This window comes from Phyllobates terribilis, unplaced genomic scaffold (assembly GCF_046119375.1).
Source record: "Phyllobates terribilis strain yellow unplaced genomic scaffold, ASM4611937v1 Scaffold_12__6_contigs__length_324123572, whole genome shotgun sequence".
NCBI lineage: Eukaryota > Metazoa > Chordata > Amphibia > Anura > Dendrobatidae > Phyllobates > Phyllobates terribilis.
This window is the reverse complement of record NW_027362772.1, coordinates 156,644,584-156,672,063: the sequence shown is the minus strand read 5'-3', so window position 1 is coordinate 156,672,063 and position 27,480 is coordinate 156,644,584. Positions and strand designations below refer to the sequence as shown.

The 27,480-nt window shown below is 46.3% G+C and overlaps 1 protein-coding gene across 2 annotated transcripts in view; it reads right to left on the bottom strand.

Annotated features, from left to right (window-relative positions):
* Positions 1 to 5,624: 5,624 nt before the first annotated feature.
* Positions 5,625 to 27,480, bottom strand: part of LOC141172328 (uncharacterized) — a 48,875-nt gene continuing 27,019 nt past the window's right edge. Inside the window, exons 2-6 of one of the 2 annotated variants that reach the window (XM_073656413.1) lie at positions 26,765 to 26,868; positions 25,527 to 25,595; positions 25,259 to 25,313; positions 8,034 to 8,070; positions 5,625 to 6,235 (exon numbers count right to left, since the gene is read on the bottom strand). In XM_073656413.1, coding sequence (XP_073512514.1) covers positions 6,211 to 6,235; positions 8,034 to 8,070; positions 25,259 to 25,313; positions 25,527 to 25,595; positions 26,765 to 26,868 — 290 coding nt within the window. In that variant the 3' untranslated portion in view covers positions 5,625 to 6,210. The remainder of the gene's footprint in view (positions 6,236 to 8,033; positions 8,071 to 25,258; positions 25,314 to 25,526; positions 25,596 to 26,764; positions 26,869 to 27,480) is intronic. The other variant, XM_073656412.1, reaches the window with a different exon arrangement.

Genomic DNA, 27,480 nt, shown 5'->3' with positions numbered 1-27,480 from the left:
TGTCATCGTATGCCTAAGGGTAACAACCAAGACTTGATGTTGGTGGATGGAATTCATCTAAATTCCATAGGCAACAATATTTTTCTGTCTGGCTTACAAGATGGCATAGGAAGATGCTTTGGTGTTCTTGGGTGGCGATGGTCGAATAGACGTTTTAACCTCCTTCCTTGTTTTTTTTTGGCCCTGATACTCTTACATGCTCAGTTCCTCGTGCAGTGACTCAGCATGGGTGGATTTTTGTTTGATTTATACAGGGTCCAAAGGGGTTTGAAAAATGGATTGTTTTATTACTAATAAAGCTGTGGCCATTCGTTCACCCAACACTGGTGTCATGTGTATTATTCTTGTTTAGTAGTTTTACGTTTGTTGTCCCTTAAAGGTATATGGAAGCAGTCTTTTTTTGTGACAGATTCATCGAATGATTGGAATCTTTTTTTCAAGTTATTTTTTATGGTTTAGTTAGTTTTCAGATTTTTACGTCAATGTGGCTTTTCCAGATGTCTTAGACAAATTCATTAAGTGCAATTTTTTTTAAAAAAGTCACAAATTTTGGCGCAACTCTACTCCTGGAATGGTTTTATGTACGCCAGTTATTCTAGCGCATTGTTTTGCAATATTTTGCCAAATGTATGATTTTTTTCTTCCCGCTAAACAGTTGCAAAAATGGTTAAAGATAGAAAAAAAGAAATTTTAGGACTTTGCAAATGAATTTCATGCGGCATTTTAATGAATTTGGAACAAAGAACAGGTCAAAAAAGAAAAGTGTCTTAAAATGACCTGCAAATGGGTCGAAAATTTTACTCTACTCACATGGTGGTGGAAAAACTAGTGCAGAAACATCCTTTTACCTGAGATTACATTAAGGCTAGGGCTATACGGCGACTTTGGCCCCAACACAGGTCGCACAGCCGAAGATTGCTATGTGTGAATGGGGTGGCATTGTAACCCATAAGGCATAGTGACCAAAACAATCAAATTGTAGAAAATTGGACCTGGTTGGATGGTTATGCAACTTACTTGTTGCATTCACATATATTGCGCTGCAATGTAGCAGCAACACCTAGAGATCTTTGGCCAAAGTTGCCATGTATCATTAGCCTTATCTAGACTCTTCTGATTACTTTCTGCAAAGTTCACCCCTTTGTATTGTTGAGAATCCTTTGATGTAGGCAACTTTTGCCCTCTGAAATTCTTGACAAACGTGGCTAGAGTTTTGAGTGGTTTTGCTTTTTTCCAGCGACTTTTTCAAACCTGGCTCCAAAAAGAATTGCGGAAACATTTAATATACATTGTGAGACAGTTTGGAATTAAAAAAAAAATAATTAAAAAATAAATAAATGACTTTTTAGAATGTTGCAAATGTTTAAAACTTTTTTTTCAGACATAAACCTAAACAGATGGAAATGATGCAAACTTATAAAAATGGTGCAAAAACTTGATAAATGTGATACTGTACAAAGCAACAAAACCCTCCGAACTAGCAGGTTTCGTTGGCGCCACCCGACCATCTGATGTGTATGAAGGTCACGTCTTAGGAACAGACAAATGAAATTCATGCCAAAAACGGATCCGTTTGCTAACTAATGCAAATGAAAGCAGATGGTCCCCTTTTAATTTTGTGTGTGCTTATGGTTTTCTTTTGGTGTCTGTTTTTTTTTAGAACAGAACATAAAGTTCTGCATGATGCAGTTTTATCTCTAAGTATAAATTAATTTGGACACATAACAGAAGCCAAATTGATGCCTGTTACACACGTGTCCCAGTTATCCTGGGCTCTGCTCCCTTCACCTTGGTCTGCTGCCCTCTGTTGTGCTCCACATCGGATTTTGCAGGTTGCCTGGCATGGCTCAGTGACATCATCTCCCTAAACCTTTTAAGTCCCATTAAGTCACACACCTGAGTCTTAGGACTGCAGTTTAAGACTAGAGTTTTGTGCACTCCACTTTCCGTGAACACCGTGCTAACCTGCTTCAAATCCATGCTGACTGCCTCTTCATCCATCTTGCTGCTCCCAAGATTCCTTAGTGTGCCATGTACTCGCTCCCCTTGTGCCATCCTTCACCAATGCTCCGGGTCCGTGTACCCACCCGGACCAGGTGGGCTTATTGGGTCCACTTCACAAGGTGAGCTTCACAATCCCATAAGAATCAATAGAACCCCTCTGCTTCTGTCTGTATTAATTAGAAAATGGATCCATTTTGGCCATTAATTTCGTTTCATCTTTTCCTAAAACAGAACTCACTAGCTATAAAGGCTTAGAAGAAAGACTGTCTGTGACCCGCAGCTATGTTGAAAATGGGTTCACCACTGCGGCTAGTGATTGGCTGCAGTGGTCATATGTCTGTGTCAGGATGTCATTAGTGTAACAGGAAGAACAGGTGGGGGAAACTCTTTAGAATCAGAATATCTGGGGGATCGATAGCTTATTTATAAACTATATTTTTTTACTTACTGCCTGGACAACCCCTTTAGCCTATTGAAGCATGTCCTAAGACATACATACTTTTGGAGACAGGGGATCTAGTCCTGGTTGGTCCTACTTTTTGCTTACAAAACCAGGGCTCTCTTTTCAAAGAACTGTCTTAGCAAGCAGCAAGGTAATGAATTGACCCAATGGCCAAGGAAGGTCCTTCTGTGGCACCATAATGGAGGACTTATTTTGACCTTTCTTACGATCTCCCTCTCCTATACGTATGCCATTGACCCATTGACTAATATTACCTCCACCTTTTCTATAAGCAACACATATGGATCTGAATATCCTCGTGTGCATGATCCCAAAGTGGCACAACGAAGAACAGAGGGAAGAAATGAGCAATGAATGTGAGTGTTCGTGTGCCCAAAACAAAGAGTGGCTCGTGCCACACACAACAGTTTTCTTGTTGCCAGTGTGTCCGACTTTGCTTTCTTACTGAGTAAACTTCTGTAAGTGGTTGATATAATCGTCCTGGTGTTGTATAGAATGTTAAACAGCGGCCCGGAATTTCATGGTTCCTGCACCCCTGTCCACCGCACATGCCTGCTCACCAGACGCACGCTTACACCCTCCAGCCCTCAATAGACTTCACACTCCAGCTGCTGCATAAACTGCTGCCCCTCATGCTGCCCCATTGTACGGGTGGACAGCCTGACAGACCCCTCCACACACACGCAGGACCTGGAAGAATTGGAAACAAAAGTCTGTTTAAAGTAGCACATGAGGCCGGCAGCCTCATTATAGTCCACTCTGCTTGCCCCATTCTTGCCTGCGTGCCAAGTTCAATGGCCTGAAATAATGACTGAAGAAGTGGGAGGCAAACCAATAGAAGGGCCGACTGGCCTCTTTTTACTTTCTGGGACAATGGACATGAGGACTGTGCAGCAATTAACACTAAATTTATTGTTACCTGTAACACTAGATATTACTGTGGGTATAATGCACATAAGGAAAATGCATGTAAAATATAATAGAAATCATATAGAAAAGGATTATGAGGTCGTCTTTGTTTTAAAAAAACAATCTAAAGTTATAGAATAGTTCCTACGGGAGTAACAGAATAGTGCAATCATAATAGTGAGCTGTCTTTAGTCACAACTCGCAGTCGTGAAATGATGGAAATCCCGGGATGGAGAAGTCTTACTGGTCTGCAAATGATGAAAAATTGGAAGCAAAGTTTTCAAAAATTTTCGATTGATTCAATCTGGAGTATGAGCGTCACGTGCAGAAATCCCCTCACTTGGTTGCTGTCAGTGAGGTTTTTAATGGTCGTCTGAGGGAGGTTCTGCACTTGGGCAAATCATCAAGATCTGCTGCTGGCTCCTTTTGCAATTGCCAACTTATGATGTCCTGGAAGTGCTCGATGGGAGACAAGTCAGAGACGCTGCAGCCATGGCAACTGTGACATGCAGAAGTAGTACTGTTGCTTCCAAAGCATCCAGGAACTGTTACAAATAACACAAGCACAGGAGACAGGAAATGTTGTGCTTCAGAGGCATCCAGCAACTAGAGGGGTTAACACAGTAGGCAGGGAGTGTTTTAGCAGATCCCCAGGGATATTGTGGGGAACTTGTTATTGTACTTTGGCTGAAGCCGAAGAGAAAGGTGGTGTATGATCTGGATCTGACAGAAGGCAACTGAACAGGATTCAGATCAGGAGAGAAACTAAACACAGGTCAGATAAACTCCCTGAACTAACAGTGCTGAGTATTATAGGGCAGGAAGATAAGGACTGGAAGGAATTGTGTCACAGGGATCATCTCCCTCATCAAACCCCCCCCCATCTCCATGCAGGATAAATAATGCTGTGTACTATTGTGTACTTGTGAAGGAAAAGCCTGTGGTTGTGTATGCATAGAAGTGTGCTGCTAAGAGATCTAATCTATGCTGAATTATGCTACTGAAGAGACTCTAATACTGTGCCTTGTGAGGAAACTACTGTATTGTTATTGGAGCCGGTTGCTCAAGAAACTCAGACTGTATTGTAATGAAGATTGTTGCTGTAATATCCCTGAATTGCACTGGCTGTGCTTCAGATTAAACTCTACTGTTAAACTGTTGAAAAAGACTCTTGTCAGATGTGTCTGGTCAGCAATTGAATCTATCGTGTGCCTGAGAGAAGCTGCAGCCTATGGTCGCCCTGAGTAACGGTTCCCCCAGGATTCCAAAGAATTCATGAAACCCGTCTCACCCTATCTGAACCTAGCGGCGTGCATGTAACACAGCACATTTAGATTACGCTGGCTGCTCACAGTAGCACGAGCGACATGCAGCCTAGCATTGGACTGAAGAAGTATCCTGTTTCTGAGAATGGTGCTCAGACCCCATACTGAATAAATCAAGATATTTTTAAAATGTAGTTTCCATATTTTAGTTTCCATATCTCCATCTTATGATTTTCATAATTCTACGACTTTTAGTTAATGGTGTTGCAATTTCAATCTTGAGGAGTGTACAAATATTCATTGTACCTTCCCCGATCGTTGCTTCCTCTTTCCTTTCCATTTTTGCCAGTCTTGAGTCTATCACTCCAAATATCATTCCTTCGTACCTCCCCTGCTTAAAAAAGCTATGACTCCATTGTTTTGAGCGCACGTCATTACATAGACTTATGTCGTTTCTTAAGTGTTTACTTAAAAGCTGAAAAAAGGGCAAAGAATTCTAACATGTTGGATTTTTTGCAGAAGTCATAAAACATGAAACTTAGGGTAGGGCCACAACGATTTTCTCTACATTCGATAAAAATGGTACGATTATCCCGATCAGGGTTTGATCAGAGTGGTGTCAGTTGTTCTCAGAGGTAAAGAGATAAAAAGGTTTTCCACCTTCTCCATTCTGCCAGTTCATGAAAATTGGACTGCACTTGGATGTCATACGAGTGCAGGCCAATTTTTTTCAAGGACCCATGCACTTGCATTTCTCTGATCTTTTTCCATGGACACAGATGACCACAGATGACTATCTAGCACTCGTCGAGAAAATCGGTTGTGTGCATGAACCCTTACTATCAGATATTCATGTCCACATGACATCCCACATAAATATTTTTATGAGCCAGTAAACAAACTCCTCTGAAAGCTTAGGTACAAAACCTGCAAAGTGAGGTAAGAAAAGCTTTACGTTTGGAAGAAATAACGAGAAATGCTCCTTAAGAGACCAGAAATACATTTATTGTTGGATTTGAGACTTGTAACACTTCACATAAAATAAATAAATATACGTTCCTTAATCTTCTTCCAAAAACAAAAAGGAGGGATAATGTGTGACCCACGGTAGGTAACATATTTGTTCTACTACTCAAATTTTGACATGAATTATCCTTATTTTGACCCATCTCCTTAAAAGAGAGCCGGAGGAGTCAGCATCAATAAATAGTCTGCATTATGACGACCTTCTAAGAAAGATTTCTTCTTGGACAAGGCATCTTCTATGACTTCCTCAGAAGGAATTATGTTGAAGGCTATGTCTCAGAATGGTGTTCAGGAGGTAGAAATCATTAATGGGGCAATGGAATATGGTGCTGCTGGCGGGTGGCTCACTGGCCATCGTCCTGGCATTCAGAAGAGTCCCACAAAGACTCCTAGGCATGACCATCCCGAATGCCGGTGAATGCCACCAAACACATTATCTTTTAACTGTGATTTCAAATGTCCTTGTGTTATAGAAATGTTACCCAATGTAGAGAGAAGTCCAGTGCTCAGCTTTCTATTCCATGGTGGTTGGAAGTTTTCATTTTATTCAAATATGTTGGCGACAGTCCTGCGGGAACACAGACACCAAAGTAAGACCATGAAAAGAACCAGAACCATTTATTATTTCTAAAGGCCCCATACAGTAGTGAAACCATCTATTGTCCATGGAGGTCTCTCAATTCTTCCCCAACAGATGATGTCGAGGGAGAGAAGGATTTCTGATGGACGATCCTTTTGTTCTCCAGGGAATAAGCCACTGCCAGTGGAGTGTGGCAGCAACTATCTCTTAGAAAACACAGGAGAATTCAGCCGAGCTGACCGTATAGAGTCGGGAGACATAGCTGCTGGCCAACCTATCGTTCCTCCAACAACTGTCCAATATTTATAGGGGAGAAAAGCAAAAATGTTTCCGAGTGCTGCCAAGTCCAAGAGAGTCAGGTTAACCAGAGGATTGGAAAAAGGGGGCTTTATTGACAACGCGTTTCGGAGTTGTTCTAACTCCTTCATCAGGTACCTGTATTATCTAACCTTAAAGGGAAACTAAACTTTAAAAAAAAAGTTCCAATTTTTTAACCAGTACTCAATAGTTTTGATCAGGGGGGTCTGGGTACATATCATGTTTTGGGGTCTCTTCACTGCTCTAATGCTCAGCTGATCACTTTTACCCCTTTAGTTCACTGATAGGTGGAGGTCCTAAAAACAACGTTTCAACAATGAGCTTAGCAGCATTTTGCCACCAATAGGAGGTGATCAGTGTGGCAGAGATGTCTAGGTCACATACATTAAAGAACTGCAAAAGCGGAATTTGACAAAGGATCTGAAAGATAATGTGACATTAGCCAAAACATAAAATAGTTCAACAGCAAAGGTTACTGTAGGCAACTGATGGTAAACTTAAGTGTCAATCATATCATGGGAGTGCAACATTAATATGCTCTGCTTGACATTTTAAAGGATCACTCCTGCTAAAACTGGTTAATGTTATATTTCAGGGCCTGAAGGGTGGGACACTCCAGTGTCATGCTCCACCCCTGTTCTCCTGCTCCACCCCTGTTCTCCTGTTCAACCCCTGTTCTTCTGCTCCACCCCTGTTCTTTTCTCTACCCCTGTTCTCCTGCTCCACCCCTGTTCTTCTGCTCCACCCTTGTTCTTCTTCTCCACCCCTGTTCTCCTTCTCTACCCCTGTTCTCCTGCTCCACCCCTGTTCTCCTTCTCCACCCTTGTTCTCCTGCTCCACCCCTGTTCTTCTGCTCCACCCCTGTTCTCCTTCTCCATCCCTGTTCTCCTTCTCTACCCGTTCTCCTGCTCCACCCCTGTTCTCCTGCTCCACCCCTGTTCTCCTTCTCTACCCCTGTTCTCCTGCTCCACCCCTGTTCTCCTTCTCCACCCCTGTTCTCCTGCTCCACCCCTGTTCTCCTGCTCCACCCCTGTTCTCCTTCTCTACCCCTGTTCTCCTGCTCCACCCCTGTTCTCCTTCTCTACCCCTGTTCTCCTGCTCCACCCCTGTTCTCCTTTTCTACCCCTGTTCTCCTTCTCCACCCCTGTTCTCCTGCTCCACCCCTGTTCTCCTGCTCCACCCCTGTTCTCCTTCTCTACCCCTGTTCTCCTGCTCCACCCCTGTTCTCCTTCTCTACCCCTGTTCTCCTGCTCCACCCCTGTTCTCCTGCTCCACCCCTGAGGTTCTGCACTCAGTATTATAACACATGAAGCTTTGCGTGGGTGCCCTTTACATATATGATAGATGTCTATCTCAACCAGGACTAAACATAGACTTGTCAGATGGAGTAAGTATTAGAATATAAGGGCATATTCCATCTGATTAATATTCTGATCTGTAAAATCAACGTGAAATAAAAGGCACTTACTGATACAGAGCTCCTGAGAGTTCATCTATGTAGCTCCCTGAAAAATAATAATGGTTACATATTATACATTATAACATAGATTTTGCCTTAAAGGGAATTTGCCATTAGTAAAATGCCTATTGTTTAAATTACATATTTCTAATATTTTTTTTTCTTAATTTTTTTAATGCTGGAGATTTTTTCCCCCATATCACTATCAATAAATATCACTAAATATTGTTAACAGAAGCTCAGGTAACATGGCTGTCCACATAATCACATACGGGAAATAGAATAAAAGAATCTACAATCAGAAAATCAAAACAGATAAAAAATAATATATTCCACTATCTGGTTTTAGTTAATACAATATAGTATAGTTAAAAATTCCCTTGTAATCTGAGAGCACCAAAATGTAGGAACAGAGACCTGATTCCGGTGATGTATCATTTACTAGGCTGTGCTTTTCTGCTTCAGTGTTTTATCAGCAGGAGATTATCACTACAGGACTAGGTGTCTCATGCCTGCTAGTCCAGCCACGGCCCCATCACTGATTGGCAGCTTCCTGACAGTGTAAACAGAGAGTAGCCAATCAGCTATGTGGGCGGGATTATACAGGGCTCAGCATTCGAGATCTGCAGAAGAGAAAACTGTGATTGTATCGCAACAGCTGCACCCAGTAAACTAAGTGATACATCGCCGAAATCGGGATCTCTGTCCCTACGTCATGCTGCTGTCAGATTACAAATACTAATGACAGATTCCCTTTACTGAGGTATTCTCTGCCATATTATGTAGGCATTCCATGCCATATTATATACAGATATATTTCTCTGCCTACATCTTCAGACTGCATAAAGTGCAATCGAATTGATGACGATGATTTAAAAAGCAAAGGACAGTCACCAAATATTGATGTGATTTAGATTTTTTCCTTTGTTCATTCATAAAATTAAACTTTTAACACTTCTATTCTTCTTGGCATTCTCACTTTGCAGTATTTTATTTTAACACCTGCCTAAAACTTTTGCACACTACTGTTTATAGATTGATTTTTAGATATATTATTTAGACTTCAGAATCCCCCTATATAAGTCAATTCTATTCTTAGGTGTAGTTTTACATAGCCGTTAGCGCCATCTACAGGCAAGCTGTGCTAACACATCGGCTGATGAGATAAAAACGTATATTAGCTGACAACGGGGTTTTGTGCGTGACGAGAAGGTGAAGGAGACAATTGCGTTAATGGATTTCGTTTTTGTATTTTCACAGGATTTGACTTCTAGTAATTAAAGAATTCTAATTAAAATAACTTCTTGTTGAGCAGCAAAGCGGTAATTTCTGCCAATTCATTGGCGATGTCTCCGGAGTATTCATTTTCATGTCAAGAATATGGATATTAGCTATTCCCGGAGAGGATGAGGATTCAAAGGCTGAAGATAAAACATTATTTTCTTTTCATGTGAATGATCCGACCTGCTGCACCTACATGAGATGGTCATACAGATGGAAATGGAGGGACTGCAATCATCCTGGGTTAATGCTTCTAGACACTTTCACACCTTCTAGAAAATAAGGGTCAATTGACAGTGCCCTACATTTAGTAAAAGCTTCCAAAGTAGCCAGTATGGCCGCCATTCATCATTTGCTGTTTTTTTCACAGCCACTCTACTCTTTCTTTGTCTTGTGGTATTTACAAATTTTGCGACAAATTCTGCAAAATGACACATGTGGTTCATGAATTTGGCACAAAATAAAAAATGCTCTTTATTTCCGCCTTTAGTGCAAAAAGTTGCATGTTTCGCAAAATTAGTCCTCCATATAGTTTAATGCACTCCCATAGTCCCCCGTATAGTATAATTTGCCCCCATAGTCCTCCACATAGTATAATGCGCCCCCATAGTCCTCCATATAGTATAATGCACTCAGGACCGGCTCCAGGTTTTTCTGGGTCCCGGGCGAAAGAGTCTCAGTGGGCCCCTCTAACACATACCACGATTCATGATGCACAGATACCGCAGAGAAATCTATATATATAGTACAATGCAAAGATTTCACTTCTTACATTACATGAGTGATATCTACTGTAAATTCTACAATAGCTCAGAAGCCGGCGAATCCTCGCAGCACACAGTGCAGACCGGACAATATAGTCCTCCATACAGTATTATGGGCACCACTAAGTCCTCCATACAGTTTTATGGGCCCCATTATATATTGCTCCATACAGAATAATGACCCCACATAGTCCTCGTACAGTATAATGGGCACCACATAGCCCTCCATACAGTATTATGGGCCCCATATATTGCTCCATACAGAATACTGGCCCCCATATAAGGCCCCATACGGAATACTGGCCCCCATATAAGGCCCCATACGGAATACTGGCCCCCATATAAGGCCCCATACGGAATACTGGCCCCCCATATAAGGCTCCATACGGAATACTGGCACCCCATATAAGGCTCCATACAGAATACTGGCCCCCATATAAGGCCCCATACGGAATACTGGCCCCCCATATAAGGCTCCATACGGAATACTGGCCCCCATATAAGGCTCCATACGGAATACTGGCCCCCATATAAGGCTCCATTCAGAATACTGGCCCCCATATAACGCTCCATACAGGATACTGGTCCCCTTATAAAGCTCCATACAGGATACTGGCCCCCATATAACGCTCCATACAGGATACTGGTCCCCTTATAAAGCTCCATACAGGATACTGGCCCCCATATAACGCTCCATACAGGATACTGGTCCCCTTATAACACTCCATACAGGATACTGGCCCCCATATAATGCTGCATGCAGGCTGTTACCCCCCACATAATGCCCCATACAGGCTGTCCCCCCCCCTTATAATGCTCCATGCAGGCTGTTACTCCCCCACATAATGCCCCATACAGGCTGCCCCCCCTTATAATGCTCCATGCAGGCTGTTCCTCCCACATAATGCTCTATGCAGGCTGTCCCCCCCCCTTATAATGCCCCATGCAGGCTGTTCCTCCCCTTATAATGCCCCATGCAGGCTGTCACCCCCTCTCTCGATAATGCCCCATGCAGGATGTCACTCCCTCTCTCTATAATGCCCCATGCAGGATGTCACCCCCTCTCTCTATAATGCCCCATGCAGGCTGTCACCCCCCCTCTCTATAATGCCCCATGCAGTATGTCACCCCCTCTCTCTATAATGCCCCATGCAGGATGTCACCCCCCATATAATGCCCCATGCAGGCTGTCACCCCCTCTCTCTATAATGCCCCATGCAGGATGTCACCCCCCATATAATGCCCCATGCAGGCTGTTCCCCCTCTTATAATGCCCCATGCAGGCTGTCACCCCCTCTCTCTATAATGCCCCATGCAGGATGTCACCCCCTCTCTCTATAATGCCCCATGCAGGCTGTCACCCCCTCTCTCTATAATGCCCCATGCAGGATGTCACCCCCTCTCTCTATAATGCCCCATGCAGGATGTCACCCCCTCTCTCTATAATGCCCCATGCAGGATGTCACCCCTTCTCTCTATAATGCCCCATGCAGGCTGTCACCCCCTCTCTCTATAATGCCCCATGCAGGATGTCACCCCCCATATAATGCCCCATGCAGGCTGTTCCCCCTCTTATAATGCCCCATGCAGGCTGTCACCCCCTCTCTCTATAATGCCCCATGCAGGATGTCACCCCCTCTCTCTATAATGCCCCATGCAGGATGTCACCCCCTCTCTCTATAATGCCCCATGCAGGATGTCATCCCCCCATATTATGCCCCATGCAGGATGTCACCCCCCCATATTATGCTCCATGCAGGATGTCACCCCCCCCCCCATATTATGCCCCATGCCTCCATACATAAAAAAAATAAAAATCAAATACTCACCTCCCTCCTCCTCACTTGCTGCAGCTGCTCGGGTCCGGACTCCAGCGTTGTCGGCGTCTTCCCGCTCTTGACCTCCATATAGTATAATGTACTCCCCATAGTCCTCCATATAGTATAATGCACTCCCCATAGTCCTCCATATAGTATAATGCACCCCCATAGTCTTCCATATAGTATAATGTACCCCCCATAGTTCTCCATATAGTATAATGCACCCCCATAGTCTTCCATATAGTATAATGTACCCCCCTGTAGTCTTCCATATAGTATAATGCACCCCCATAGTCCTCAATATAGTATAATGCACTCCCATAGTCTTCCATATAGTATAATGTACCCCCCATAGTCCTTCATATAGTATAATGCACTCCCATAGTCTTCACTGGCACCAGACCACCCCGGCTCACGGGCCCAATAGCAGCTTTGTAAGGCAGTGTGGACTAGACTGTTTCGTTCCTGCCCCTAACGACACCAATTATGTTGTATGGTGCATAATGTGTATAGTGTCATGCGTATTTTATATATATTGTGTATTTATGTGGTATGATGTGAATTGTGATATGGTACAGCATAGTGTATAAGCAATGCACAGTGTTGGTAATGTACAGTATAGCATACAGTATAGGATAGCACAAGATGAGACATAGTTTAGGGCTTAGGACATAAATAGGTAGGATAAGATAGTGACTGTAGTTTACATTGCGACATTAGGGTAAGATAGTGTTAATGTTCGGGACTAGCCCATAGTGGGAGGGGCTATATAGGAAGACAGTGGGGAACTGACTGATAACTAGGAAGGGCCCAGGTCAAGTTTGTGTAGGAAGCAAGGGCTGGACAGCAAGGAAAGTGCACAGTGTTCTGGGCAGTACAAGGCCTTACTAAAATGCCTGGGTGAATATATTCCTGTAACGTCTGGTGCTTTGGCGAGCACATTCCGTACAGAGGAAGATTGACGTGGAGAAGCGTGTGGGTGAATTAATGGACCTCGGACGTACTGCGGGACTGGGCTGGGTATCCCTGGGAGAAGAGAAGCAGAGCCGGAAGGGATAGTCCAGGTAGAACAGAAGGAAAATCCAGAAGTGTACTCCACTGTGGATGCGAGAACTGGAAGGTGTTGTGCCTGATGCTACGGTTGCAGTATGTTACACACGGACTGTTGAGTAAACTTCTTTGCGATGAAAAGAACTGGGTGTCCCCTGATTCATGTGCGGCGACTCCTGAAATTGAAGACCTGGAGAGCCACGTGCACACCTGCACATTACACTTACAGGAGCTTTTCTGACCTCCATCTACATGCATAGAGATTAATATGGAGTTGGTCCTTTTGCAGATATAACCACTCCACCTTCTGGGGTTTTTTTCTACAAGATTTTGAAGGAATTTTAGCCCCTTCATCCAGAATAGCATTTGAGAGGTCAGACACCGATGTTGGGGAGAGGCCGAGTTTATAATCTCTGTTCTTGGATGAGGTTGAGGTCCGGGCTCTGTGCAACCGGTCATGTTCTCCCCCTCCATGTCTTTATGGACCTTGTGCTCTGGGCACAGTCATCGGGAACAAAACAGGGTCTTCCCTAAACTATTCCCACAAAGCGGGAAGATACAATTGTACACAATGTCTTGTGCTGAAGAATTTAGATTTTAGGGTTAAGGGGCTGTGACCGACCCCTGATAACAGCCCATAGCATTATCCTCCTCCACCATCTGTACAGGGGCACAGTGCAGTCAGGGGGTAACGTTCCCCTGGAATCACCAAACGCAGGCTCCTCCATCAGACGCAGATACAAAAGTGCAATCCGTCACTGCACAGAACACGTCTCCTCCAGAGCCCAGTGGTGGCGACTTTACACCACTCCATCCGACGCTCAGCATTGTGCTTAGTGATGTACGGCTACATGCAGCTGCTTAGTTATGAAGCTCCTGGCGGGGCCGTAGTGTTTGTGCTGATGTTATACCAGAGGAGGTCTGGACTCTGCAGTTATGGCATCAGCAGAACGTTGGTGACTTTCTGCCCTCTGCTCCTTAGCACTCGGCCCCCCGCTCTGTAATGTTACGGGGTCTCCAAATCGTGGCTGAGTTCCTGCGGTTCCTTCACACTCTTCCACTTTTTCTACATATGTGTCTGCCAGGTGATACACAGCTATGTGTTCTGCATCATTACCAGTCACAGGTTTCCTCTATATACAGCTCAAATCCCAGCTCCTCCAGTATACAGTGAAGCTAGGTTGACACGTTCAGGAATTTTCATCAAATCCACAGATGTTTTGCATCCAGTGGAAGTGAATGGGGTATTCTATATACCATACGCATGCAACAGGATAACTTGGCGTGGAGTATGATGCATGCTGTGAGTGATTGACAATAGATCTTATCCTTGTAGGGATCTTCCAGCACATCTGTAGCACCCTGAGGATTCGGCTGCTACAGGGGTATTGCACCTCAACCCAGAGGTGTGATATTCCACTCCCGGGTAAGGATGGAGTGTGGAACTGAGCTAGTAGGCTGCATGCACTACACACATCCCATTTCCGGGGAACAGACCGATGGTACTCCCACTAGAGAAATGTGCAGGTACGACAGTGTCTGTTCCTGGCTGGAGTGGGAGGGGGGTGGAACATCCCAGTAGTGTAGGGGCAGATAGGGGGAGCAGCCTGGGTAAAGCTAGGAGCTCATTGGGTGCTGGTCACCTGAGCTCACACATAGAGGGAGTATATAAGGTGGGCACTATCTTAGATCAGGGTCAGTCTGTGAGACGTCAGTCAGTCAGCCACAGTCAGTCAGTCAGACAGTCTGTCTGAGAGCCTGAGAAGCAGAGCAGAGGAGAAGAGAGAGAGACCCAGAGGCGCAGAGGGGACCCCAAGAGCCCATAAGAGAGCTAATAGGGTGAAGGGTCGGCAACAGGGTACCGGATCCCAAGCTGGCAGAGGCTACAGCACACCTTAGCCAGGAACCGGAGGTCGTGGGCAGGATCTGCCACGATCACCCACTAAATCCACCTGGAAGGCAGACCAAGAATAGGGTCAGGGAGCCCAGAGGAGGCTTGACCAACAAGAGGCCCGAGGGAGCCGGACTTAGGTGGATCCCTGGTGGGAACGGCCAGAAGAAGGGAGAGACAGAAAGGAGCTCAGGACCACACTCCGGAGTTGCCTGGGAGTTGACCGAGTCCAGGACCTGGTGGACGCAGCACGGCTTGGGTGGTCACTGCTGTACACAGTGACCCGAGCAACACCAGTAAGTAAAACCCTGGAACTGCATTTTATGCCTCTGAGTCTCCTTGCTGCACCTTCACAACCACCATCCTCCACGGCTGACCCCCTGAGGCTATACCCCTCCCGTTGGGGGTTATACTACCTAAGCTGCACACACATCACCAGCCTCAGTGGACCCTGCTGCAGCGGCGGCCTTTTGACCGCAAATCAACGGGTGGCGTAGTCGACACAAAGAACTCTAATAACATCTGTAGGACTGCCACACACTGAGCTTGACACCCTGGGCACGGACCGGGTCACAGCCACTCGGAGACTACAACCCCCATCTGATCCGGCTCCGGGTATCCCTAACAACACTGGCCCAGGGGGCGCGTCACATCCACTGCAGAAACTCAAATGTCGGCTACGGAGTTCTAACGCTCATTCTTCATAACCGTTCACTATGAATGTGTGAACAGACCCTAAAATACTCCTCTGCTCCTGTTTCCACTACATTAGTGTGGCGCCCCTGCGGGTCCAGTTGCCACAGAGGTACTGCATCTCATCCAGAGGTGTGGTACCCCACTCTCAGGTAAGGTGGGAGCACTACCTGGGACCCACACACCCACATCCATAACAACCACTAGGGAAGGGCGAGATAGCTCCTGAGGGAGAGCACAGTCCCTGGTCCCTGTCTGGAGGGTGGAACTAGGTAGAGGAGGTGGGTGGAGGAAGTAGTAGTCCTGGGCAAGCTAACCCTGGAGGATATGGGGTTCCTGCGTGCGGAGGTACAGGAGCTGGGCCGGCGGATGGAGGTAGCCCAGCAGGCCGCCGTCGTGCAGTGGAAATGTAGCACCCCGTGGGCTCGGCTGCTACAGGGGTATTGCACCTCAGTCCAGAGGTGTGATATTCCACTCCCGGGTAAGGATGGAGTGTGGACCAGGACTCAGTAAGCTGCATGCACCACACACACCCCATTTCCGAGGAACAGACCAACGGTGCTCCCACTAGACAGAGTGCAGGCACGACAGCTTCTGTTCCTGGCTGGAGTGGGGAGGGGGGTGGAAAACCCAGTGGTGTAGGAGCAGATAGGGGTGGGTCTCTGGGCATAGGCAGGAGCCCATTGGTTGCTAGTCACCTGGGCTCGGGTGTCAGAAGGAGGTATATAAGGTGGGCACCATCTTAGAACAGGGTCCAGTCGAGTTCAGCCAGTTCAGTCAGGAGGAGAAAAGGAGAGGAGCTCAGCCAGAGAGGGCTGACAGGGAGCTGTGGCTCAGTCTGGGCCCAGCTCCAGAGGCAGGCCTGGAGTGGAGGCCAGAAACAGCAGAAAGAGAGAGGAGAAGGAGCGGAAAGGAAAGTAAGAAAGGAACTGGAACAGAGGAGAAAGGAAGCAAGGAACACAAAGAAAGGCCCAGAGACACGAAGGCAGAAGGAACCCCATATGCCCAGAGGAGATACTGGGTGAAGGGTTGGCAGAATAGGGTACCGGAACCCAAATTGGTGGAGGCGACTAATCCTCAGCCAAAACCGGAGGTTGTGACCACATCTTGGTGCGACCCCTCACTACATCCACCAGAAAGGCATACCGCATAGGGTCAGGGAAACCGGGAGAGGTTTCGCCAACAGAAGGCCCGAGGAAGCTGGACAAAGGTGGGTCACTGGTGGGGACGGCCAGTAGAAAGGAAGAGAGGGGAGCTCTGAACCATGCTCTGGAATTGCCTGGGAGTTGACCGAGTCCCTCACCTGGTGGACGCAGCACGGCTTGGGCAGTCATCGCCTGCAGCATTGACCTGAATAACAACCGTGAGTAAAGCTTTGGAAACTGCAATTACAAGTCTCTGTGATTCCTTGCCGCACCTGCACCATTAGCACTGGGTGTTAGAACCTTGCTGTTAGGTTTTTTTTCCTTTGCTGGTCACATGACCTTGTTGGCCTATTTAGTCCTGCTCCGCCCTTCTGGCTTTGCTGGACTTCATTGTATATCTACTTTCTAGCTAGCCTGTGCTCTGTATCTAACTCTGTTAGTTTGCTTGGTCTACGGACCTCTATGTTCTATCTATTTTGTTTGTTCGTCTGTCTGCTACTATTTCTGTTAGGAGGTGTCCCATATTCCTCCCAGTCCTTAGTACTTGTAGGGATTCCCTCCCCACATCTATAGGTCTTCGTACAGACTAGATTAGGACTTTAGCAGGTCTGATCGCAGGATCAGGTTCCCTGTTACATCGTAGGGATTCAGCTGAGTCTCATAGTAGGGACAGATCTCCTCTCTTTCCTTAGCTTTGGTAGCAGAACATAACAGTAAGTCCAGCCAGCAAATTCTCTAAGGAAAGATTTTTCTGTTCCATCATGGTGTCGGTTCAGGATTTGGCTCATCGCCTGCAGGGACTCTCTCTGGAGGTGGCCGAGCTCCGTCAGCACGTGAGTAACTGTCCTGGAGCACATTTCTTGGAGCCTAAGGTATGTTTGCCGGATTTGTTTTTTGGTGAACACCGAGAATTTTTTTCATTTAAAAATGCTTGCTTATTGTATTTTCGTTTGAGACCTAAGTCCTCTGGGGATGAATCCCAGCGCGTAGGGTTCATAATGTCACTTTTGCGCAAAGAGCCTCAGGAGTGGGCCTTTTCTTTGCAACCTAGTGATTCATGCTTCAGATCAGTGGATAGTTTTTTTTCTGCTTTGGGACTATTATATGATGATCCTGACCGTGTCGCATCAGCTGAGACTGAGTTGAGACGTCTAAAACAAGGATCGGGTAATGTGGAAAAATATTGTACACATTTTCGTCGTTGGTCCACTCAAACAGGGTGGAACGATTCTGCTCTGAAAAGTCTATTTCTTGCTGGGCTCAGTGAAAGGGTTAAAGACCTGCTAATTGCTTATCCTACACCTGAAGATTTGCAACAGGCTATGCAATTAGCTATACGGGTGGATAGAAGACTGCGTGCTAGGGTTAATGAGAGCAAATCCTCTGCTATGTCAGTTTCTGGTTATGATAATGTGTGTACTAACAGTGGTGAACCGATGGAGATTGGATCGGTGGCACCTCGCTCTCAAGAAAAAGACCGTCGTTTTTCGCAAGGCTTGTGTTTCTACTGCGGAAAATCTGGTCATTTGATTAAAGGCTGTGAGCTTCGTATGAAGAAAGAAAAAAAAATGGTCAGTCACGCCCGTATTGCCTGTTTAAATTCCAAGGGTATATTTTTAGCCGCTTCCACGATTGCTCAGGAAAAATTAATGGAATTTTGGGTGTTTGTTGATTGCGGGTCTACACTGAATGTAATTGATGGGGGATTCGTGGAAAAACTCAATTTAAAACCTGAACCTTTGTCATCCCCCATTGCTGTGGTTTCTGTGGATGGCTCCCCTTTGAAGAATATTACTCTCAAGGTCAGTGAATTTCCTCTCACTATTAATGGTGTTCACCATGAGAAATTGGATTTGGTAGTGTTGAATAACTTGCCTTCTCCAGTAATATTGGGTTTGCCCTGGTTAAAATTTCACAATCCTGTACTGGATTGGTCTACCAGTGAAATTAAATCCTGGAGCCATAAATGTTATGACAAGTGTTGTAACGGGCGTATTGCAGCTTTGGATAGGGGAGAATTGCCTGTTCCTATTCAGGATTTTTGGAGAGTTTTTTCTGAGAAGGAATCGCAGGTTTTGCCTCCCCATAGAGACTATGATTGTTCTATTGAATTTGTCCCTGGAGCGACTCTTCCTAAGAGTCGTTTATTTAACCTTACTATTCCTGAGAGGAAGGCTTTGGAGGAATACATACAGACAAGCTTGGCCGCCGGTCACATTAGGCCCTCTAAGTCTCCTGTGGCGGTTGGATTTTTTTTTGTAAAAAAAAAGGACGGCGGTTTACGTCCTTGTCTGGATTTTCGTGAGATTAACAAAATTACGGTACGCAATCCTTACCCACTGCCATTGATTCCTGATCTGTTTAACCAGTTATTGGGGGCCAAGTGGTTCTCTAAAATTGACCTTAAGGGGGCATACAATCTGTTGCGCATGAAGGAGGGTGACGAATGGAAGACTGCTTTTAACACTCCTGTGGGTCATTTTGAGAATCTGGTTATGCCTTTTGGTCTCACTAATGCTCCTGCATTTTTTCAGAATCTGATTAATGACATCCTTAGACCTTTGATCGGTAAAAATGTGGTTGTGTATTTGGATGACATTTTGATTTATTCGCCAGATCTGGAGTCTCATTGGCGGAGCGTGCGTGAGGTATTACAGTTATTATTGGACAATTCGCTTTTTGCTAAGCTGGAGAAATGTGAGTTCGCTGTACAGAGAATTAGTTTTTTGGGCTACATTATCTCCAGCAAAGGTTTTGAGATGGATCCGGTTAAGGTTCAGGCTGTGCAGGAATGGTCTAGGCCTATTGGTTTGAAATCGATACAGAGGTTTTTGGGTTTCGCCAATTACTATAGAAAGTTCATAAAAAATTTTTCTAGTATTGTCAAACCTCTGACTGATCTCACCAGGAAAGGTGCTGATGCGGTTCAGTGGTCTTCTGAGGCCATTGAAGCTTTTGTGTATCTCAAGGAGAGGTTCACCTCTGCTCCCATCCTTATGCAGCCTGATGTTACTAGGCCGTTTTTGGTTGAGGTTGATGCTTCCTCTGTGGGGGTTGGCGCAGTATTGTCTCAGGATAACGGGGATGGATTACATCCCTGTGCCTTTTTTTCAAAAAAATTTTCGGAGACTGAATTGAATTACGATATTGGTAATCGGGAATTATTGGCTATTAAACTCGCATTTGAACACTGGCGCCACTTCTTGGAAGGTGCGGAATTTCCTGTTCAGGTTCTTACGGATCATAAAAATCTGATATATCTTGATGCTGCCAAGCGCCTGAATGCCCGTCAGGCTAGGTGGGCACTGTTTTTCTCGCGGTTTAATTTCTCCGTTACTTACATCCCTGGTACTAAGAATGTTAAGGCGGATGCCTTGTCTCGCAGTTTTTCTCCCATAGTCGGTGCTGAGAAAGAGGAAAACATTTTACAAGAAGGTGTTGTGATAGCTGCTTTAGACTCCGTTTTGGAAGATGAGATTCTTAAAGCTCAGGAGAATGCCCCATCTAACACTCCTCATGGGAGGTTGTTTGTGCCTGAGACCTTTAGGAGAGATTTGTTTGTTGAGTGTCACGAATCTCGGTTGGCAGGTCATCCCGGAATCTCTGAGACCAAGAGACTGGTGGGTCGCAGTTTTTGGTGGCCTGGATGGCAGAAGGAAGTCATTAAGTGGGTGCGCCAATGTACTATATGTGCTAGATCTAAGTCCTCACATACTCCTGCTGCGGGGTTGCTTTGTCCTTTGGAGGTCCCCAGTGCTCCTTGGACACATTTGGCTATGGACTTTATAACTGACCTTCCCCCCTCTGAGGGTTTTACTGTCATCTGGGTGGTCGTGGACCGCTTTAGCAAGATGTGTCACTTGGTTCCCTTCGTCAAACTGCCCTGCGCTAAAACTCTCGCTAAGGCCTTTGTCAAGGAAATTGTCAGACTTCATGGCGTTCCTACTGACATTGTTTCTGATAGGGGTCCTCAGTTCGTGGCTCGTTTTTGGCGTGCCTTTTGTGACAGGTTGGGAATTCATTTGTCGTTTTCGTCCGGATATCATCCTGAATCTAATGGCCAGACAGAAAGGAAAAACCAGGATGTTGAACAGTTCTTGCGTTGTTTTGTGGCAGACAATCAAGAGGGGTGGTCTGAGTTTCTGCCACTTGCCGAATTTGCTCTGAACAATCATACATCTTCTTCTGCTGGTTGTTCGCCTTTTTTTTGTTGTTCTGGGAGACATCCGTCGTTTGGGTCGTTCTCCAAGTTGGGATCTGCCGTGCCTGAGGAGGAGAATTTTTCCGGTGATTTGGAAAGAGTTTGGACGGATGTGCGTGGTAATCTTCAGGAGGCCAACAGAAAATCTAAAGACTACTTTGATAGGAAACGACAGGAGGTTTTGTTCGCTGTTGGTGACATGGTTTGGTTGTCCTCTAGGAATCTGTGGTTGAGGATTCCTTCTAAGAAATTGGGTCCCAAGTTTGTAGGGCCCTTTAAGGTGCTTCAGGTTGTCAACCAATCTGCTGTTAGGTTGGAGGTTCCTACCTCCTGGAGAATTAATCCGGTCTTTCATGTCTCTCTGTTAAAAAAAGCTGTTGTGTCGGATGGTGACGCCTCTGCCTCTGTTCCTCCGGTGGTGGAGGACGGGGAATATGAAATTTCTCGCATCCTTGACTCTAGACGGTATAGAGGTAGTTTGCAGTATCTTGTGGCCTGGAAAGGTTTCGGACCCGAGGATAACTCTTGGGTGAGGTCAGATGATGTTTCCGCGTCCAGACTTATCAGAGCGTTTCACAGGAGATTTCCTGATAAGCCTGGTCCTAGGGGATCCGGAGGATCCTCTTAGAAGGGGGGGTACTGTTAGAACCTTGCTGTTAGGTTTTTTTTCCTTTGCTGGTCACATGACCTTGTTGGCCTATTTAGTCCTGCTCCGCCCTTCTGGCTTTGCTGGACTTCATTGTATATCTACTTTCTAGCTAGCCTGTGCTCTGTATCTAACTCTGTTAGTTTGCTTGGTCTACGGACCTCTATGTTCTATCTATTTTGTTTGTTCGTCTGTCTGCTACTATTTCTGTTAGGAGGTGTCCCATATTCCTCCCAGTCCTTAGTACTTGTAGGGATTCCCTCCCCACATCTATAGGTCTTCGTACAGACTAGATTAGGACTTTAGCAGGTCTGATCGCAGGATCAGGTTCCCTGTTACATCGTAGGGATTCAGCTGAGTCTCATAGTAGGGACAGATCTCCTCTCTTTCCTTAGCTTTGGTAGCAGAACATAACACTGGGACCCTCTCACCATCACTACCACCATCATCCACATTAGCTGCCCTGAGGCAATACTCCTCCCGTGGGGAGTTATCCCATACTCAGCTGCGCAACCAACATCAGCCTCAGCGGTCGGCAGCGCAGCGGCGGTCCCCACTGACCGCAATCCACGGGTGGCGTAGTCGGACACTTATTACAACATTTAGACTGCCACTGGTTTGACCACCCTGGGCACGGACCGGGTCACCGCCACACGGAGACTACAACCCCCAGCGATCCGGCTCCGGGTATTCCCCCTGCACAGCAGCACAGCACAGGCCCAGGGGGCGCGTCAGAAAGATGAGCTGCTGGTAAAGCTAGCCCGGCAGCGGACCACACTCAACCCTACCACCAGCACCCCAGCCCCGGCGGGGCCTGTCCTGAACCCAGAGGCGCCGCGCAGTACCAGAGCGGCCGTGAGAGCAGGTAACAACAACACCCCTGCCCCAGGCGCCGACAGCACTGACACCCTCCTAGGCTCCCTGAAGGAACCACCTGCCCCTACAGATGGCTGGGTGTAAGGGCGCGCCGATTGGTACTGGTCCGCAAGGATCGAGGACCAGCAGGGAGCCCCTCTAATGCCCATCCCCGCGCCCCTGGTTGCCTGCAAAGGAGGAGAGGAGTACAGGTGGGACAACCTGGAGGGCAACCTTATGGACTTTCCGCAGGAGACCCAAACAGAGGCCCTCAGGAGAGAGGAGTACTGTCAGCGGGAACTCCGAAAACTGGCAGTGGAGCAGCTGGAGCATCAAGAGCAGTGGGAGGCTCGCAACATGCAGGCTAAAACCCGGGCCCGCAAAGTCAAGCCTGCCAAACCTAGTCCCAGCGCCGAGGGAACCGTGGTCAAGTTTGACCTGGAAGGAGGATGGGGCTTCATTCGGGAGCCTCAACTGGCCACGGACCTCTTTGTGACCGGCGCGATGTGAAGTCCCACCTACAGCAGGGACACCCAGGACGAGATCTGTACCCCGATGATAGAGTCACTTATACCCGTCACAGCGGAGAACGTGGGTGGTACGCGTTACATGTGCATAGGGTGGTGGAGGAGGAGAGCGTACCCCTGCCATCTAAGGCTGATGATCCGGCTGCGCCATCTAGTGGTGGACAAATGTTCCCCGGAGGGAGCGCCACTACTGAACTGCATTAGTTAAAAGTTGAAAACTGTAAATAGTTACCCGGAAGGGTATTGATATAATCTATGTGTGAAAAGTTTTTGTTCATGTTGTGTATACCCGATTAAGAAAAGGACTTATAGGTTGTGGACAGTGAACAGCCAGAACTTTTATTTGTACAAAGTTAGGACTTCTTAAGGTGCTTCCTGTTGGTTTTATAAGACCACTGAAGAAAAACCGGTTTGGTGTGACCAAAGACGTGGTCCAACGAGTGGATCAGCTATGCCCTGCAGCCACGCCCAGGACCTACGTTGGGGTTTTATATGTGAAAGAGTGTTATTAAAAATGTTTTTATATTGTTTTATATACCTGATAGTAATATGTAGCGTTCAAGAAAAGTGCCTCCCATAAAGGGAAGAAAAGTTATTTATTTGCTGTTCTTCTATTTGGATGCATCCTAAAAATTTTGCATGTCTTAAATTATTGTTTTACTCTGTTCAAGCCCACGGACGTGGTGTTTAACAGAGGGGGAATGTGGCACCCCTGCAGGTCCAGTTGCCACAGAGGTACTGCATCTCATCCAGAGGTGTGGTACCCCACTCTCAGGTAAGGAGGGAGCACTACCCGGGACCCACACACCCACATCCAACACAACACCACTCCAGTAGGGAATGGTGAGATTGCTCCTAAGGGAGAGCACAGTCCCTGGTCCCTGTCTGGAGGATGGAACTAGGTAGAGGAGGTGGGTGGAGGAAGTAGTTTAGGGGAGCACTGAAGTAGGAGTATAATAACAAAGATAGAAACTTCTAGAAGGAGTTCAGGAGGAGTTCTGCTCAGGGGAGCAAGTGGGGGGGGGGGGGCAGTTCAGTCCAGTCTCCTGTTCCAGGGCTAGGAGCAGGAGTACAGTTCAGAGAGGCCCAAGTGAAGAGTGAGGAGAGAAGACCGGAGCAGTGAGGAGGGCTCCAGAGAGAGAGAGGAGGCCACCCATGCTCCCGAATTCACGCTGACGTGGAGGGATCAGGCCACAGTAGGGGACCGGCCCCAGTCTAGTGGAGTACTTGAGGGCTCAGCTAGCAAACCGGAGGTTGCAGTATTTCATGTGCTGTAACCAAATTCCACACACAATCGCCGAAAAGGTGGCCATATAGGACCAAGGGGACAGACTGGACGTTGCCCGACAAGGCCCATGGCCACTAAACGGGACACTGAGTGTGAGGCGCAGGGCAGGAGGGAGAGAGCCAGCGCAGAGAGACGACCTGGAGAGGCACACAGAAAGGGGTCACGTTCAAGTGCTTCCAAGATATCTGAGAGTTGGCTGGATCACTTCCCCGGAGGACACAGGACGTGGGCGGTAATAATCTGGCCATTGTAACCTGGAGCAGCTTAAACAACTGTAAGTAAAGTCTGAAGACTGCACCCCACTGTGTCCTTGACTAATTACTGCATCACCTGCCCTGCACTACACTGTCCCTGCCGACAACATCTACCTCATCAAATCATCTATCCTGCCCTGGAGCTTAGCTCTGCCCGTGGAGAGCTGAACCAACTCTCCGGCGTCACCATCAGCCCCAGTGGACCTGCACCCCAGCGGCGGCCTCATATAGCCGCATACCACACGAACATTATCCCCAAAAACTTTATTCCCCTTTTCTTTATTTGACCGCCCGGGGCCACGGACCGGGTCACTGCCACCATGACTACCCCAAGATGGACCGGCCCAGCCTACGAGTACCCCACGGCCCCAGGGGGCACGTCATTAGCATCCAGGAAGGGTGCCGCTACTTGCTGGTCTACCGCGTTGATGTCACATTGACAGCACTGCAGCCAATCATTGAGCTCACTGATTGGTTGCAGCAGAGACTCAGTGCTGGACACGGATAGGGTGAGAAAAGCACTTTTTTGATTTTTTTTTTTTAAAACCAACTGCAGACAGGGGTTTTCCAAAACCAGAAGACCCCTTTATAAATCTATATCCATAAAGCCCCTTTTACTCAGCTTCTGCAGTGCATGTCAGACGTCTCCTTCAAACAGAAGGAAACCATAAAAGTATTTGTTTACCGGATGTCACTGCCATAAATATATTTTTAGAGGATGCCTCTGTAAGGCCAGCTTCTCATGGCCGAGTTTGACAGACCACAATTTCCGGACTGGCTGCAGGGTTAGTTATTCGACTAATCCTGTGGGCAACTTACCAGGCTTGCAGGCTGTCTCACATATAACTGGGCACACGTAGCAAAACTGGCAATACTGCAAAAAGAAAGAAAAAAGAAAGAAAATGAAAATGATTACAATACAAATCTGCACTGCAATGCTCTCATTGACCACTTGGCGGTGCTATAGGCTTTGCGTTGCCTTTTTTATTTTGTGCATGCAAAGGGTTTTATTTTTAGCAGGAATTTATTACATAGTTGGAGTGAAGCCTCCGGGCATATAGGTAATTGCTTGCATTAATGTACTTACCTCGCAGTTTTTACAATGCTCGCTCTTATCCTTTTCTTTACAGGGGCATTTATCACAGTCTCCGCAGTGCTGGGGGATAAAACAGATTCATCATATGATATAGCATGGGCACGTGCGAAATATGCAAAATGTAGGCAACGTCTCTATAATCTGCACCAATAACAGAGATAATACTTATTATAACGCTGATTCATTTCTCTAGAGTTTACTCTCTTTACTCTTGGTTTATCGTTTGTGGTAATACATTTAATATTTTCACGGATTGGACTTTTATGGATGTGGCAATAGCAAATATATATATTTTTTGCAATTTCTTTATTATTGAATATTTTTTTAAATATTTTTTTTTTCATTCATTTTCAATTTATTTTTTAGCACCGTTAGATCTCTTGTACTATATACTGAAAATTCATAATATAATGAAAGCGACGACAGGCTCAGCTCCATATGACGACCAAGATGGCTGCGATTGGGGTATTCACTAGACCCCTGGCTGCTGTGTTAACCCATTGGCACCCCACAATCATGCAACAGGGGTAGGCAGGGTAGGTGCGCACCGGCAACCGAACCGTTTTTAAATGCTGCTGTTAGTGATTGACAGCGGCATCTAAATGGTTAACAGCAGCAGTCAGAACTAGCTGTGGTTGCTGCTGTTAGAGGCAGGCATCAGCTGTTTAATATTGTCGACACCTGCCCTGTACAGAGTCGGCTCAGCTCCTGAGCCTGCTCCATACACATGCACCCTGACACAGACGTATATGTACTGTATGTCAGGGTACACAAATAGATTAATGTGGTATGTTAATGAAATAAGTTCTATTAATATTTAAAGTGATTAAAAAAAAAAAATCCCCGGACAACCCCTGTTACAGACCAGGGCTGTTCATATTTTCATTCTGGTCCCTTAAAAGGTTTTTAGTAGACTATAGATTCTTCAAACCATGGAAAACAACCACCGCTGCATGTTGCTGGGCCGTGCAGCAGAAGTTGTCAAAAAGTTATCCCCCTTCTCTGACATCACTTCCTGGTCTGCAGTGATAGGCTAGAGCTTCACCTTCCAGACGCTCTTCTCTGCCCACCCCCAAGGATTCACTCTGCTCATTATATTAGTAATACTCAGAGCTCTCTGCTCTATTTTAGCTGCTTCCTCCTGTATGAAGAACAGAAAAGAGGAGGCAGCATCTACAGGGGAGCAGAGAGCTCTTAGGATGAAGGTGTATAAACAATAGATAAGTTACCTTGCAGAATGCACAGTAACGGCACAGGGATCCATCTTTGTATTCATCTTCATCATCGTCGTCATCATCATCGTCGTCATCATCGTCGTCGTCATCATCATCTTTAATATCAAAAGTACAACATTACTGTAGCAGATTCCAAGTTTGCCCAAATCTGGTTCTTGCTTTACTTAAAGGGGTTGTCCGATTATCACCCATGGATAGGTGATAACTTGCTGAATGGCAAGACCTGCACTGATGCACCATTACAAGATGGCAGGTAGAATGCCCGACTGCCGCTCTATTCTTCCTCAAAGGGGCAAGCACAGTGCCCCATGGAAAATAAATGGAGCACCGATTGAGCATGCTCACTGCCGCTACATTCTTAAGGGGATAAAAGTTAGATTCCCCATCTATCAGTAAGTTAGTGCCTATTCCTTGGATAGGTCAAAACTTGTCTTAACCAGACAACCCTTTTAAAGAGGTTGTCCACTACTTTACCATTGATGACCCATCCTATCGGCTGCAGCTGGAACTGCTCGAAAGGGGGATGATGTGCAGTACCTGGCAGTGGCCACTGTCAGTAGTTGGAGCAGCTCCGTAACTGAGAACTTCCGGTCACCGGCACCAAGAACAGTTGATCGGCAGGGGTGCCGGATGTCACCTGCCCACCGATCAGACATTGATGATCTATCCTATCAGCTGCAGCTAGAACTGTTCAAAAGGGGGCAGATGTG